General features: G+C 51.0%; 1 protein-coding gene across 2 annotated transcripts; it reads right to left on the reverse strand.

Moving 5' to 3' along the window:
* Nucleotides 1-16152, reverse strand: Abcb8 (ATP binding cassette subfamily B member 8). Of its 2 annotated transcripts, XM_055612896.1 has the most exons (16): nucleotides 15952-16152; nucleotides 10420-10729; nucleotides 9922-10077; nucleotides 9751-9845; nucleotides 9536-9641; nucleotides 8726-8887; nucleotides 8519-8604; nucleotides 8308-8405; nucleotides 7450-7555; nucleotides 4331-4364; nucleotides 3896-4032; nucleotides 3634-3728; nucleotides 3303-3436; nucleotides 2629-2776; nucleotides 1196-1446; nucleotides 1-642 (listed from the first exon to the last, which is right to left on the reverse strand). In XM_055612896.1, exons 1-16 carry the CDS (start codon nucleotides 16044-16046, stop codon nucleotides 502-504), a joined length of 2154 nt encoding a protein of 717 aa, XP_055468871.1. In that variant the 5' UTR covers nucleotides 16047-16152; the 3' UTR covers nucleotides 1-501. The 2 variants fall into 2 exon arrangements, with proteins under 2 accessions (XP_055468871.1, XP_055468872.1); XM_055612897.1 differs by lacking the exon at nucleotides 10420-10729 and having other exon boundaries at nucleotides 15952-16025.
* Nucleotides 16153-16386: the final 234 nt, after the last annotated feature.

Here is a 16386-nt window from a genome sequence, read left to right on the forward strand (position 1 = left end):
TAAGCTTCAGCCTCAGCCTCTTTCAAAATTTCTTTTATTACATTTATTTAGGTTTTTCTTCTTCTTCTTTTTTTTTTTTTTTTTTTTTTTTTGAGATAGGGTTTTACTATGTAGCCCAGGATGGCCTTGAACTCTTGATCCTCCTACTTCTGTCTCCCAAGTACTGAGATTACAGCCCATTCTACCGGGCCTGTCCAGACCATGAATTTTCAGTGCCCCAGAGTGAGTGTTGGGTAGAGCTGGGTCAGACTGAGAGGGTCAAGCAGAGGTGCTCAGCGACTCTGCCTCACTGTGTACATCCCGGTGACCACAGAACTGAGCCAGCATGGCAGAAGCAGGAGGGAGGAAAGCCACCTTCCTACCCCAGCTGTTGGACTCAGTCCCTTTAACGAAACAGGAGTGTAGGCTACACCCCAGCACACTGGCCCTTCAAGGGCTCTGTCTCTAGCAGGCCTCCAGCCCCAGGCTGATGCCTGGCAGTGACCTGCCCTGGGGGGCCTCTCAGGCTTTCTGTTGGTAGCTCCTGGGGTCTTCAGGCTTCTCTGCAGGTGTGGCTGAGGTCAGCGGGCTATCCAGGGCTTGTCTCCGGATAAGCTCTGCGTAGAGCCCACCTTTTTTAAGGAGTTCTTCGTGGGTCCCAGCCTGGAGACAGAAGGAGGCTCATTTCAACAGAGCTAAACTCAGAGCACCAGCAGGACTGATCTCCATCACCTGGGAGGCTCATAGCCACTTAAGGTGATGTCCCTTCTAGGGACTCTTGACAACTCTGAACTCATTTTACAGGAACTACCTTGGGTACAGCTTTATCAGTCAGTGCCCTCTCCTACTCAGTTGACACTGAGAGGTCTGATGCCTCATCTCCTTCAGCTTGGGGCTGTGGGGTACACATGCATGCACTCTGATTCTGCCCTGACTGCTACTGGAAGAGTCCTTGACACAGTCTCTCTGCAGCTTAGCCCCTGGGTGGCCAGCTCTGCCTCAGTCTCCTCACCAACACCATATACATCCTCTGGTCCTGGGAGCCTGCAGCTCAGCTTTCCCAGAGGCCAGAGGCCAGGGCTTATCCAAGGACAGAAAGACCTTGATCTGCTGGGGTGCCGTTCCCAGAACATGACCTCAAGCACCTGGAACCAGGCCAGGCTCATATAGCTTAGCTATGCTACCTGAGCCACTGCCGATTCCCAGCCCGACTGACCTCATAGACCTGGCCATTGGCCATGACAACGATGCAGTGGGCTGCGCGGACAGTGCTGAGCCGGTGGGCAATGACCAACACAGTGCGACCAGCACTGGCCCGGTCCAGCGCCTCCTGTACTACCCTCTCTGATTCTGCATCGAGTGCACTGGTGGCCTCGTCCAGGATCAACACGGTGGGCTGCTTGATGAGGGCACGTGCAATGGCTAGGCGTTGCTTCTGGCCACCAGACAAGGTTGTGCCCCGCTCACCTAGGGAAAGAGCGCACAAGACAGTGGTCTAAAGGGATCCTTAGCTCCACACTTGGAGGTGGCAGGCAAATGGCACTGGATACTTACAAACTCCCATCAGGCTCCTCTAAGGACCCCACCCCCAGCCCACCCCATGTTCATACTTGTCAGTCTGCCTGCTCCAGCATGATTGTGCACCCAAAACATGTGTCTTGCATGAGTGTCCCTTCCTAGGTGGGTCTCTGAGCTGAATGGGCAGCTCTCACCAGGTGCCTACAGCAACAACTCTCTTTCTGGATCCTGGCCTTGGCTGCAGTAAGACCACTTGGCACCCAAGCATGGGCTGCACAACACAAAGATACTAAACACAGAGCGATTTGAAGCCATAGAGGACAGAAGTGACAACCTGGGAGCCACAAATAACCTCAAGGGACTGCAAAGTGATGTCAGGATCACAGGTCAATAAGGGGAGCAATCCAGGGAAGCCCCAACAAGCAAGAGATACACTGGAATTAAAAGAACAAGGAAGTGGCAAAGGAAAAGATGACAAGGGTCTCCCATCACAACAGCACAGAGGGCTAAGCATGTGAGCACAGCCATGTCAGGACCTGGAGGGACTGCTAAAGACAAGCATAGCCAAGCACTGGGCAGTACGTACTCTGTATATGGTACATACAGCCCCAGAGACAGGCAGAGAGCTATGGGAATGGCTACCAAAGACTTAGGCTGCCATGGGCACAAGCTAGTATGCCATTGTATGGTCCGGTACCCTGAAGACAGGAAAGGCCTGCACAAGACACCTGCCTGTTGTGCTGAGGGATGCCACCAAAGAACAGAACTACAGCTGTCCAGAAACCAGAAGAGCAGGGACAGTTTTGAGAGAAGCCCTGGTTCCTGTCTCGGGCTGTGATAGGCTCCAGAGTGTACAAGTGTGTCGCCAGGGTTCTCTCATTTACCTTTCTTGTATCCCTCATCTCTCAGAGCCCTGCCTAGCCTGTTATGCCTGAGCCATACAGGCTGGTGCTCTTCTGTCTCTGTAAAGCCATCTTTGTCCCCTCAGCCACGGTTTGGTTTTTCCTGGCTTGACTGTCTCCTGGCTGCCCCTCTGGAGAGTCAGCCTGAGTTGCTCCATGCCCATAGAGCTAAGCTCCTAGGCCTTACCACTGCCCTGCTGACCCAGCTGCTTCCCACCAAGGGACCCACCGACCATGGTGCTGTAGCCATCAGGGAATCTGCTGATGAACTCGTGGGCATTGGCTTCTCGCGCAGCTGCATATACCTCTTCATCAGAAGCTCCCACTTTCCCAAATCGGATATTCTCCATGATGGTTGTTCCAAACAGGACTGGCTCCTGCAGGGTTGAGGGGGACGGGGACACAGAGATAGTATCTACAGGCTATACTCTTCAGTCAGCCTCAGAAGTATTACAGGGAAACAGAGGTCCCTCCCACAGAGGACACAGACTACCTCACTACAGGTCATCATGGACAGGCCCTATAAACTGATAGGAGGCCATTTGAGTTTCGGTCTCTTCCTGCATGTGGGTAGCTGCCCCTGCTACAATGGTATGCTGGCTTTATCTCAAATCCACAAAGAAAAAAAATGGCTCCTTGTTGGGCTTGGTGGGTGATGGTCACTGGTAGTCTTAGAACCACTGCTTTGGGATCCTAAGACTGCAGCCCACTGGAGCAGTGTCTATGCCCTGGAGTACAAGGACACAGCTGCAGCTGTCTAGGAGAGGGACATCCTGGACCCAGAGGATGGCTAGGCATCGTGAAGGCCATGGACATCCTCAGAGGAGCAGGGAGGAAAGTGGGGAAGAAAGAAAAGAGGTCCCAGTCTTGCTTTTCAGACCCTCCCCAACCTCTGCCCTTCACCTGGCTGATGAAACCTATAACCTGGCCCCGGAGCCAGGAAGGGTCGAGAGTACGCAGGTCATGCCCATCCAGTGTCACCATGCCAGCTGTGGGGTCATAGAAGCGCTCCAGCAGGGAAGCGACTGTGGTCTTTCCTGGAGCGGCGAGGGGGAGGGGGAGTTGGGGGGAGAAGGAGGGTTTTGGATAATCTCCCAGCAAAGAAACCCCTGTAGAACAGAGAATGCCCCATCCCAGGTAAAAGCAGGAACCACTAATGGCTTGCTATCAGTCCTGCTTCAAGTGGCTACCAAAAACTAAACCAGAGGATGGAAGATGGTGAGCTTCCTCTTACCTCCTCCAGACTGGCCCACAAGAGCCACAATCTTTCCAGGGGGCAGCGTCAGGGTGAAGTCCTTGAGTACTTCGAAGCCAGGGCGGCAGGGATAGCTGAGGGTGGCCAAGAAAGCCCTAGTCAGAGCAGGCTCCCGGCCCTTACTTCCCTAAGTCCCCTCACAGGGGCTTGTTCACAGGGAGCAGTTAGTTAAATGCCACCTGACATGCCCTCATTCTCATTCCCAAAGACCCCTTTTCTCAGCCTACCCACCGATGCTGACCTGAAGCTGACATTCTGGAAGGTGATGGAGCCACGGAGGTCCTTGCTGGGGATGTAGCAGCCCCCCGTCAATGGGATGCAAGGGCTCAGGGCCATGTAATCAAAGACACGGGCACCTGCACTCAGCCCACGAACCACCTGCAGTGGGAATGGAGTTCATGGTCGAGATAAAAACTGGGGCTCCACGGAAGGGGACTTCTGGGTACCGGATAGGGCTGCAGTGTGTCCAGGGCCCTCATGATAGACTGCAGAGTGGAGCCAGACTGTGGTCCTGGGGTTCAAAAACCCTGTTCTTTTCTGCCTCTGCTCATGCCCAACCATAGGCAGTATTCACAGCAGCCAACACACACAAACACAAACACACACACAGACACAGACAAAAACATGCACACCTTCTCTAGTGATGGATGAGACTATCCCAGACGTGGGCACTTACCTGACCAAAGAGGACAGAGAGGCTGGCCATAGACCTACCAGGAGGAAAGAGGGTTAGAATAGGTTAGCAAGAGCTAGAGAGAAGGGAAAATTGTGGTAGGGGAGGCAAGGACACAGGGCTAATGCACAGAAGGCCCCCAGGATCTTATGGCTACAGGAGCCTCAGGACCCTGTGACACCTGTTCTGTCCTCTCTTCAGTTACACAGTACCAGTTGTCTGCTGCCTAAGCTAGGATCTGCTAAGCAGGGGAGAGGGGTCCAGGAGCCAGTGGGTGAGGGGCAAATGCCTGGAACTCAGGGGCAGGCCCACATGTTTTCCAGGCCTCCAGGGGACAGGGTGAAGGCCACCCACAGCATGAGGGAGGACATCGGCCCACCGGAAGGGGCCTAACTGATACCATCTACCTGCTCTAACTGCACAGATGCCTTGACAGAGCTCACAGGGGTAAGGATAGGTCCGAAGTGGGAGGTCAGATCTAATGCTAGACTTCTCGGAAGCAAGGACTTACTTTTAAATTAAGGTGGAAAAAAAGTTAAGCCCTTCTGGACAAAGAACACAGAGACAGGGGGCCTAAAAGGGAAAGCCCTGAGGAGCCCCCAAAGCAAAATTCCCTGATGAAGATTTCACTGTGGGCTTGCCCTAAAGGTGGGTACGTGTAGAAGATGCTATGTGTTTATCTGTCTAGACAGTGGGTCACCTCCCTTGTCTTGGCAGGGCTGGGGCTGGTCGCCTGCTGTGAGCTACGGAGGAAGATGAGTCAACAGCCTTAGTCACCGTCCCCCGTGGCTTAGCCGACCCATGACTTGTGTATGCCACAGTGCGCAATGGGTCATTTCTGAGAAGAGGAAAGACTACCATCCCAGCAAGCTACGGACCAAATCTACTTCTTCCTGTGCTGGGTTAAGCACCCAAAGTTCTCAGGGAAACAGTTACGACAGACTCAGGGCAACAGGCACTTGCCAGGAGTAGGCAGGCTGTGGTGGGAGGACCTAGGTAGATGTGGATGGACCCAGCTCACAGGACACCAGTAATCCATGACAGCCTGGCAAAGGGGCCAGCTGCAACTGAAATCCAAACACACATGACTCATGGGGTTGCCCTGCCCTTGCTCTGAGAGCCGGCACAGTGAGGCCAGCTGTAGAGTATGATGAAGTAAACTGGCCTGGAAAGATTCCCTATCTGGGGACCACACATTCTCTGCCAAAAGGCACCCTTGGCTGGAGCTGTGACGCCCTGCTCATCTCTCCCTTTGGCCCCCAGCTCTGACACATGGGCCCTTGGATACACAGCAAGAACCAGGAAGAAACACAGTAGCTTCCTCAAGGAGACAGTTCCTCCAGGTGGCTAGTGGTGGTGACCTGGTCAGGGGCCTGAGACAGTCCAGGCTGCTCTCTGGGCTGCCCTGCAGTTATAAGCACGGCACTGCTTAGGGCTGAATAGTAGACTGAAAACAGCAGGCATGTAAGAACATGAAAAAGAGAGGTGTGTGCCCAGGTTGCAGAGCCAAGCCGTTCATCTGAGTCCTCAGGACTAGAAAGGACTGGAAAGTCATCAGGGGTTGGAGCCCACGCTGATCAGGGAATTAGGTCAGCATGAGGAATGCAAGGTAGCGGAGGGGACACGGTAATCTCCACCTCTTCTGCAATCAGAGTACCTACATGGAAAAGGCAGGAAGGAACAGCTGCTGAGCCAGAGGACAGATAAGGCTTCTGGGGCCAGAGGTCTGAGGGTCCTTGGTGTGGAGCAGAAGCTCTGGGAACCAGTGCACAGGGGTGTGCTCTGCAGACCCCCGCTGTGGTGGGGATGAGACTGTCCCACCACCCTTGAGTTGGCCTTACTTCACACTGGACAGTGTCAAGCAGACACTGAGCCTCTCCCTAAGAAACTGTGGAGTCACAGCAATGGCAAGATAGGCCTCTGGGCAGGGACCGGGCACCACTGATCGAGTGCCACCTCTGTGGGGAAGGACCAATTTGAGGAGGATGCTTCTTGACACTGTTGGTGCTAATACGTCTTTGCTCTTTATTTATCACAGCATACTCGCTCTTTAATTATTATAACATACATTTATATGTTGTTTTTATTTGCATATTTGCTATGGATGGGGAGAGCAAGGTAGAAAACAATATTAGGAAGTGCTTGGGTTTCGCTGAGGACGAGAAGGGGATTAGATTAGAGGCCTGCCAGGGCAGCCCACTGAGGATACCTTATGGCCAAGGTGGTAGATGAGCTCCAGGTGGCTGCACAGGAAATGAAGGCTACAGGAGTAGCATTTGTGGAGCAGGGGTCTGTGTCTCATTCTAAAAAGTGGTCTGAGGCCAAGACAGCCCTTAAAAAGCCTCTCAAGGAAGGTCTATAAATACCCAGTCCTGACACATGCCACAACATGAAGGGGCTCCCCATTTGTCCCCCCAGCACTGTGCTAGGTGAAACCAGCCAGGCACAAAGGGAAGGATGATGTGTAACTACACTTCCGTGTGGTCAGAGTCACAGAGGCAGAAGGAGGTACCAGAGCTGGGAGGAATGGGGAGCTAGTATTTATTTAATCGGAATGAATTTTATTTATTTATTTATTTATTTATTTATTTATTTATTTATTTATTTATTTTTTTATTCATTTACATCCTTGTTGTAGCCCCATTCCACCTTGCCTCCCAGTCCCACCCCCCTCCCCACAGGAAATGAAATTTTATGTCACTTTTGTAAGAAGACAGACTTCTGGTGATGGTGTCTGTGGTAGCTGAAAACACTGGGACATGCATAACACTACTGAAGCATACACTTTAAAATGGCTAGGGCAGTAAAATTCCCACTGTCTGTTTCACCACAATTAATTTTTTTTTCTTAAAAGCTTCTCAGGGACACTTGAGAGTTGTTGGGAAAGCTAATGGTGCTGACTGCATCCCTGAATGCAGGCCCAGTGGAGCCTGAGGAGGCTCTTGTGGAAGTTTTAGGGGCTCTTCCCTGTTGTGTTTCCCTTGAGGACCAGGGTTAGCGCTAGGCAACAGCCCTGCCCCCGAGTACACTGACATCTCTATTCCCCAAGTAAGCAGGGTTCTGGAAGTATTGAGGGGGTGTGGGAGGGAGAGTCCTGAGAGATGAGAGTATTCCCCACTCACCTCTGTACTGTCTGGGAAGCCACCAGGAAGGACATGAGGTCTCCCCCTTTCAGCTGCTGTCCAGCCACAAGGGAGCCCCCAACGAACAGGGTGCCCAAGACCATACCTACACAGAAAGGGGCCAGGCAGTGAGGCAGGAAGTGGCAAGGGATGAGGGCTGAGTCCCGAGTCTTAACCCTGCTCTGCAACCAGCTGACTCTCAGCCTTGAACTGCAGCCCAGGTACAGCAATATAGGCCTGTAACACTTACTCATGAGGCTGAGGCAGGAGAATCATGAGTTCAAGGCAGCCTGGGATACAGAAGAAGTCTGAAGTCAGCCTGGGTAACTTAGTGAGTCTCTATCTAAAAATAAAAGGGCAGGGATGATGGCTCAGTGGTTACGAGCACATACTGCTCATGCTGAGGACCTGAGTTCAGTTCTCAGCACCCACATCAGGCTGCTCACAACTGCCTCTAACTCCAGCTCTAGGGCCTCTGTGGGCAGACACATCCACATACAGTCACACATGTACACATACATGAAAAAATAAACAAAAACAGAAACAAACAAACAAACAAACAAACAAAAAACGGCTGGAGAAACAGCTCAGTAGTTGGATGCTTTCTTAACATTAAGGTCCCCGTTCTACCCCAGTGGCATGAAAATAAATAGGAGTGAGGCAGGGCAGGAGGACAGCACTCTCCACAAGCTAAGGGATGCTATCACTCATTACCTACAGGTATTGGCAGCTGGGGCACCTCGCCAGTGAAGGTGCTCAACGTTAGAACACCCAGGCAGGTGGAGACTGCCTGCTGCCTGTCTTTGCTCCCAGCTAGCCTATGCCCATGTCCCCTCCCAAGCTCACTCATTCACTCACAGTTGAAAGCGATGTTGGAGAGCCCTTGGAACAAGGCAATGCCCCTGCCCAGCTCTTCTGCCTTACAGCAGCATGACTCCAGTTCTGCTTCATAGCGTCTGGGAAGAAAGACCAGGCTGGGTACTCAGGAAGCAGCTGTGCTGAGGGTCAGGACAGGGGAAGGTGTGTGAGAGAGATGGACCCGCTTTATACTCTGCCTTCTAGGACTTACTCCTCTTCCCTCTGCTCCATAGCAAAGGCCCGCACAGTCCGAACATTGCCGAGGGCCTCGTCTGCTACACCTGTTGCCCTGGCAACCTGCATGAAGACAGGGAAATAGGGAAGAGGTTGTAGACAGGAAGAGGAGTGAGGAGGGTCAAGAAGAATGGGCCAGAGATGCTAGGAAGAAACAAGGGGAACAAGTCAAGAATTCCAGTACCTGCTCCTGACACTGGCGAGACAACTTTCGGAGACCTGAACCCATCATGGTACCCACTCCCATGAGGGCAGGTGTGATGACTGCCAGCAGCAGTGTAAGGCGCGGGGACAGCAAAGACAGGGACACCAGGCTACCAATCACCTGGGTGCAGCTGCGCAGTCCCTGAGTAGAGAGACGAGGGTGGGAGGCAAACAGCGTCGGCACCAGGTGGCCAGTGTCCTGCTGAAGGTGGGCGGGGCACAGCTCTGTACTATGAGGCCCCAGCCACAGGGAGAGGCCCTGGCGGTCAAGGGGCAGTCACTGGTTACCAAATGAAACCCTTTCTTCACCATCCAGGATCTGATCACTGTTGTGAAAGGGATGGGTGAGAATGTCCATGGGCCATACCCTTTTTATTCTAGACAAATCCAAACCTGTGTCCTGCCAAACCTGGGGCCAGGTGCTAGAGGGGCACACAGGGTGGGCTGTCAGTATGCAGTACAGTCATGCATGGGTTTGATGCTGGCTAGCAATCGGCACAAAGGCATTAGGCTGGGTCAAGTGAATTTGCTCCCGCCAGGGTCGCCCATAATTGCCTCAAAATGGCTTTCCAGGGGAGGCAGGGTTTCAGAGCCTGAAACAGCAGCCCGTCCTGACCTTGACACTTTGCCAGTGCTTCCCTTCAGATTCTTTGTTCCCTCTCTCATACCTTCCTCAGGGAGTAGCAAGTCTTGATCTACACTAAGAGCTGGGCAAGGCAATGTCAGGATGTCAAGGCTGGGGCAGGCAAGTCTGGCCTGCTGAATTTGCACAGGGCCCTGACCCACTGACCTGTGAGATGACAAGCTTGAAGGATGACTTGAACTCTTGCACGTCTGTAGTCAAGCGGCTCACTAGCTGCCCTGTCTTTTTGGCATCAAAGAAAGCAATGTCTTGCCTGGTGGTAAACAGGATGACAGCAGGTGGAGGAAGAGAGGGGAGTGTTACTTCAGAGCTGGTGGGAGCCCACAGTTACCCTGGCCCCACCCCCCTGCCGCTGTCAGTACCTGAGCAGGGAGCTGAAGAGGGCTTTCCGCATGTCCATGGCCATGCGCTCACCGATGTGGGACAGCAGCACTAGGTACCCGAAGGTCAGCAGCCCCTGTGGGAGAGACCTGGCATTCAGGGACGCCCCCCGAGGGCGGCTGTGAGCCCCCGACCCTCCCACCTGGCTGTACCTGAACACCATAGAGTAGGAGCAGCTGGGTGCTGAGCCTACTGGACTCAGAAGTGAAGCTCCCCACGCGGTCCCTCATGTACTTGGCCACGATCTCCACCAGCTGGCCGAGGAGCAAGGGGATCTGCACATTCACTAGTGCGGCGCCCAAGGCCAACTGGGATAAGGAGGACATAGGGAACGAACACTTGGAGAGGAGGCCATGTCACCCCCTCCCCAGCTCTGATTTTGGCTTTTCCTCTCCCCTTGCTGAGCCTGGCACTGTGGCTGCTCATGTGGTCACAGAAGTGCCTCTTTGAGAGCTCGAGTCCAGACCTCCAGCCCGTGACTCCTCACAGCCCACAAACTCAGCCTCCTCTTACAGGTCATCCTGATGCCCCAGAGCGTAGGAGAGCCCTTGCCATTTCCACAAGGGGGAAATGCTGTCCCTGTGCAACTTGGGTTTGGAGGCGCCTAGGCCCATCCTAGACTGAGCATGGAGGAGCAGGGAAAGCCTCACCACAATGGCTACCCCCAGGGCCAGCAGGTGGGGGTGAAGGAAATGCCAGAACAGCCTCCAGTTAAAGCGCAGCTCCAGGGCACCGGGTGTGGGGTGGCCAGGAGACCCTTCGGCCTCACATAGTGCTCGAAGGCAGAAACGGGGATGCTGCCACAGCACTGCAGGGACCACCAAGGTCCCCCCAACCCAATACCAGGTAGAGGGGCTCCGGCGGGAAGCTGGTGGGGCTCGAGGGAGTTGAGTCCGGAGCTGTGACCGCAGCCGGGCCACAGCCCGGAGGAGGCATGAGCTGAAACAGTCATCTGAGGACCTGAAAGTAAAAAAAAAAAAAAAAAAAAAAAAAGGCACTGACAACTGTGGCCCTGAGGCCTTCGAATGACTGACTGACCCTCCCATGGGCTGTGGCTGAGCATCTTCTGGAAGAATATTTTATCTGCTGCCTCTCCCAGGTTTTTTTTTTGTTTGTTTGTTTTTTTTCCAAGACAGGGTTTCTCTGTGTTAACAGCCCTGAAACTCGTCTGTAGACCAGGCGGGCCTCAAACTTACAGAGCTTCACCTGCCTCTGCCTCCGGAGTGCTGGGCTTAAACGTATGCGCCACCACCGCCTGGCCCAGGGATGATTTTATTTTATTTTGAGATAAAAAAAAAAATCTTTCAATATTCCCCAGCCTGGCCTTGAACTTTTGCTCTCAAGTGATCCTCCTGGCTCGGCCTTCTGAGTAGCTCTGACTTACAGATATGTGCTACCTCACCCAGAACAAATATCTTAGCACATTCTTAGGCAACTTTGATTTGTAAGACACCTGCCCACTTGTGGAGTGGCTGTGGAATGCAATGCTGTCAGAGCATTATCCTAGAAGCCTCTCCCTTGAGCACTGTCCTCCAGCCAGCAGCAGCCAGCAAGGCCCCCATTTAGCCTCCAGCAACCTAGTCAATGCAGGTCTCCAGCCTGCTAGAGAAGAGACAGACCATGACGGCTTCCTAGAGGAAGGCTCAGAGAGAATCCTGGGGGCAAGCTTCTTCTCCGTGCCTGGGCCTGCTCATGTGCAAGGTCACCAACATGGCAGACATGACCTAGCAATAGTGAGTTGATGGCCCACAGCTCTTGATCCTGGGAGATGCCTGTATTCCCACTTGGTAAGGAGAACTGAGAGGCGGTATAATTTGCTCCCACTGATGAGGTGGTCAAGAAAGAACTTTGTTGTCTCGTTGCAGACTCCAGGCTCATTCTACTGTCCTAATTTTGATATGGCCATGGCTATGTATGGTGGTCAGGGCCAGAGGGTACTTAAATCTTTGGATTTATTTCACCCACTACCCCACCTCCTGTTGGCAGGCCCTGAGTGTGTGATACCTGAAGACAAAGGGCCATATGTTCCTCTGCCACCGCTGACAGTAAACAGAAAGAAAACTGCAAAGGACTGATCTCAGCGTCCTCATGGATGGCCAAGCCCTTTTCCCCTTCAGGTCCCACGTGTAGAAAATGGAAACGCAGATTCAGCTGCTGACAACATCTGTAAACTTACAGCATCACAGACTATGGCACTGACCAAGTCCGGCAAAGTAAGTTCCTTCCCTGGGGTCATGCTAGTTGGCGTGAGGGTAGGTGGGGAAACATAGAGGTCAGAGAGCAGGTGCTGCTGTGTTTGACTGCAGCATCAGAAAAGACATTGGTGAATGAGTGCTGGCCAACTTCAGACTGGGGCACGTAGGAGTTGGGAGGATCAGGCAAGGAAAGCTCTCAGGAGTGTCCTGCAGTAAGAGTTCCAGCAACAATGTAGCTTGTACAGAGCTCAAGGGAAGGGAAAGGAAACAGGTGCCCTGGAAGGGCAGTGACCCCAGTCTCTGAAAAGCACCTAGACAGAAGGCCACCATGCTGGGTTTTCAGAGCCATCTGCAGTTGTTAGCATAAGGTATAATAAAATCAGATTTGTACTTTAGAGGTCATAATAGAGAGGAACCAGAGGGGAAGGACAGGACAGAGGGAACCTGTTTGGAGCAGAAATTATCTGGCCAAAAGTACACAGAGGAATGCTCAAAATAGACTAATGACGAGGAAAGACTTAAAAAAAAAAGGACATATAAGCAGGGCACGGTAGTGCATTCCTGAAATCCCAGCACTTGGAAGGCTGAGGGTAGAAGATTTCAAGTTCAAAGCCAGTCTGTGCTACAAAGTTAGACCTTATCTCAAAATAAAATAAAAGGGGGAAAGGGGGAGTAGGGGGAAGGAGAGGGAGAATGGAGAGATGGCTCAGAGGTTAAAAGGGCTGGCTGCTCTTCCGGAGGTCCTGAGTTCAATTCCCAGCAACCACACGGTGGCTCACAACCATCTATAATGAAATCTGGTGTCCTTTTCTGGTGTGCAGACAGAACACTGTATACATAATAAATAAATCAATCTTTAAAAAAAATAAAATAAACAGGGGCTGGAGAGATGGCTAAGCAGTTAAAAGCATGTGCTGCTCTTATAGAGGGCCTGTTGTGTCGTCAGCATGCTTGTCAGGAAGTCCACAACTGTCTGGAACTGCAGTTCGAGGGGATGCATTCCCTCCGGCTTCCCAAATCCTGTGCTCATGTGCGCACACCCATGCACACACGCATAACTAAAAATAAATAAAAGCCAGAGCGAGGCTTTGCTTGGTCCTTCGTGTCATGGCTTTTCATATTTTCAGACCCTCATTATAGATCTCACTCCCCCCCCCTCTCAGGGAAGCCTGTGCCTGGCCCTGTGCCACCTGCCTGGCTTTTCTTTTCTTGTCCACGATGCCTTATGTCTCTATCTATCTATCTATCTATCTATCTATCTATCTATCTATCTATCTATCCTTAGTTTTAGATAAAACTCACTCTCTTTTCTTCCTGTATCACTGTCCTAATTTTCCATCAGACAGTAACTTACTGAAGGGCAGAGGCATTTTATGCTCTAGAACTTAGGAAATCTCTGGGATGTCTATTGAGCAGATGTTTGTGGAGCTGTGCATGCCCTTGTTAGAGATGCGTGCAGACTGACCTCGCCATACAGATTTACTGTGACTGACACCGTACACTGCAACTTAATACAATGGCCCAGTACAACCCACTACCGTGTGTGTGCGTGCGTGTGTGTGTGTGTGCGTGTGTATGGCTGTGTGCACCAAAGTTGAAATGTCTTCCAAAGTACTACCCTTAATTATGAAATACATATTCTGATAGTTTCTGTTATAGTCCTTTCAAAATGGCCCCATCTGCTAAATTCCTTTCATGAACTGAAACGAACACATTCATCTATTTGGTCTTACCTTGTGTCTCTTTATGATTTAAATATTATCAACACCCTCACTCTTTTCTTTTTTTTTTTTTTTTTTTTAGCTGCAACTCTTTTATTTACCCTCACTCTTTTCTAAAGATTGCTTTCAAACCATTAATAATTTACCATGGCTACTTTCCAGCTTCTCTCATCTCCTCCAAGCCAAGAATCTAAGAAGGCATGGCAATTGCCAACAGCCGGTGGACAACTTCCCAGCACCAGGTCGTCCAGCTTCAGTGCTTGCCCTCCTTCCATCAAGCAGATGGGCTTTCCATACATCGCCCACCCTTAGCAATCTTCTCTTGGACTCCCCCAGGGAAACAGCTGCTTCTGGAAGTATATTTACAATTAAATTCTAGGCTCTGGGGCTGGAGAGATGGCTCAGAGGCTCTTCCTGAATTCGACTCCCAGCAATCACATGGCAGCACTGGCGCCCTCTTCTGGCATTCAGGTGTACATGCAGATAGAACACTCATACAATAAATAAATAAATAAAATCATTAAAAAAAAATCTAGCTTCTGGGTAGCAGAGCACCCCTATAATCCCAGCATTGGAGAGGCAGAGGCAGATGGATCTTTGTGACCTCAAGGTCAGACTGGTCTACTGAGTGAGTTTCAGGCCAGCTAGAACTACACAGTGAAAACCCTTGTCTTAAAACAACAACAACAAAAAGAAAAAATTAGACTTTGGATTCTTGCATGCTTTCAACCCATTTTTCTCTCCGGACCAATATGGGTTAGTTTTCTTTTCTTTTCTTTCTTTCTTTCTTTCTTTCTTTCTTTCTTTCTTTCTTTCTTTCTTTCTTTTTTTTTTTCTTTTTTTTTTTTTATCTTACCAAAAAGGGATTTTAAAAAGTTATTATTTATTTTAGCTTTTTGAGAAAGGGTTTCTCTGTGTAGCCATGATATCCTGGAACTTGTTCTGTAGACCAGGATGGCTTTGAACTCACAGAGAGCCTCTGCCCCTCGAATGCTGGGATTAAATGCTGAACAACTACTGCCTGGCTTGGATTAGATTTTTTTCCACCAAGGGAACTAGGAAATGAGTCTATTGTTCATGTATGGAAAAAAAAATTCTACCACTGAGCCACTGATTCAGCCCTCTTTACTTTAAATATTTATTACAATTTCTTATTTATTTATTTGTGCATGTGTGTGTGTGTGTCTGTCTGTCGAGCCCACCCAAGTGAGTGGAGATCAAAGGACAACTTGCAGAAGTCAGTTCTCTCCTTTCACATCTTGTTGGTGGCACATCTTTACCCACTAAGCCACCTGAATTGTTGTTTTTTACTCTGTTTTGACACAGGATCTTACAAAGTTGTTCAAGTAGGCCTTGAACTTAGAACATATGGTATACATTCCACTGTGTGTTAAATTTAGACTCAGCCTCCTGAGTAAATGGGATTACTGACCAGTACTAGGCCCAGTTCAGATGCCCAGCAAATGCATCTAGCCCTAACAATCAATTCCTTATTTGTTTTGTTCACTCAGAACTCACTATGAAGACTGTGCTGGCTTCAAATTCCCGCCAACCCTCCTGCTTTCCCCTGAATGCTGGTGATATTTCACTATGTAATTCTGTCTGGCTTAGAGCTCTCTATAAACCAGGCTGGCCTTGAATTCACAGGGTCCACTAAACCCAGCTAGGAACTACGTAAGTGTTTTGTTTTGTTTTAAGTGTATGTATTTGCTTATTTAGTGGGTTTGAGGTAGTGGAGGTAAAAAGATAATTTACCAAAACTGCAACTCTCCTACATATGAGTTCTTCGTTTGGTCTTCAGGCTTGGTGGCAAGTGCCTTTACCTGCTGAACTATCTCGATAGCTCAGGAATCACTTTTGATCATTTAAAATTATTTCGACTAATGCCAAGGCACTATCAATAGTATATATCTGCGGGCACCAATTCCAGATACGTGCAGATCTCCAGAGATGAATTACCAGAGAGCGGACGTGGGTTGTGAATGGCGCTCCTTGGTGGGCAAGTGATAACTGGGTGTGCCCAGCGGTCTGAAGTCGGCCGCGTCCAGACCGCTAGGAGATGCAGACGTGAGGAGCCTCCTGCTGGCACCCACACGCGCCATAAATAATTGAGGCCAATTCCCTGGGGAGTGACATTCCACTCCCTCCGTGCTAGCCTACAGCTCCCAGCAAGCCACGCGCGAGCCCAGAACTACACCTCCCGACGGGCCCCGCGCGCTGCCGGCCGGTCAATGGCCCACACTCCAAGTAGCTCTTGTTCTTTTACCTGGTGGCCGAGAACGTCTGGAAGCGCAAGGATTTTAGCGACCATCCTAGGACTGGACCACCCCGGATTCCGACTCGAAATAAGTGTACCAACATGTTGAGGCCCTAAGACAGGAGCAGGCAGCAACAGCAAGCTCACACTCATCCTACCGAGGGCTCCATGTTACCTACGGCCACATCCCGACAACCCCTTCTCCCCTCGGCGGTGATTGGAGAAAAGGCACATCAGTCTTGTCGCAAGCTGTGATTGGATAAAATCTTGGCTGCGGGCGGGACCGAGCAGAAATCTCTTTAGTGGCCTTTTAGTTCAGTGCCCTAGGGTCCGGTGACAGTCGGAGGGCGTGCAAAGTTCAGACTCACGGTCGGGAATGTCCTGACCCCGGGCCGTTTCCCTAGAGACTTCCCAGACATTCTTTGCGTGCCCTGGCATCTTCAG

The sequence above is a fragment of the Psammomys obesus genome, unplaced genomic scaffold (genome assembly GCF_907164565.1).
Source record: "Psammomys obesus unplaced genomic scaffold, mPsaObe1.curated_primary_1811, whole genome shotgun sequence".
NCBI classification, from domain to species: domain Eukaryota; kingdom Metazoa; phylum Chordata; class Mammalia; order Rodentia; family Muridae; genus Psammomys; species Psammomys obesus.

What these genes read in the sequence shown, in the direction of transcription:
- Abcb8 (XM_055612896.1), bottom strand. Translation starts at nt 16,046, where the DNA reads ATGTTGGTACACTTATTTCGAGTCGGAATCCGGGGTGGTCCAGTCCTA. An exon ending in CTCGCCAGTGTCAGGAGCAG is followed by an intron (nt 8,605 to 8,725) that starts GTACTGGAATTC and finishes GTCTTCATGCAG; the next exon opens with GTTGCCAGGGCAACAGGTGT. An exon ending in TGGCTACAGCACCATGGTCG is followed by an intron (nt 1,447 to 2,628) that starts GTGGGTCCCTTG and finishes CTCTTTCCCTAG; the next exon opens with GTGAGCGGGGCACAACCTTG.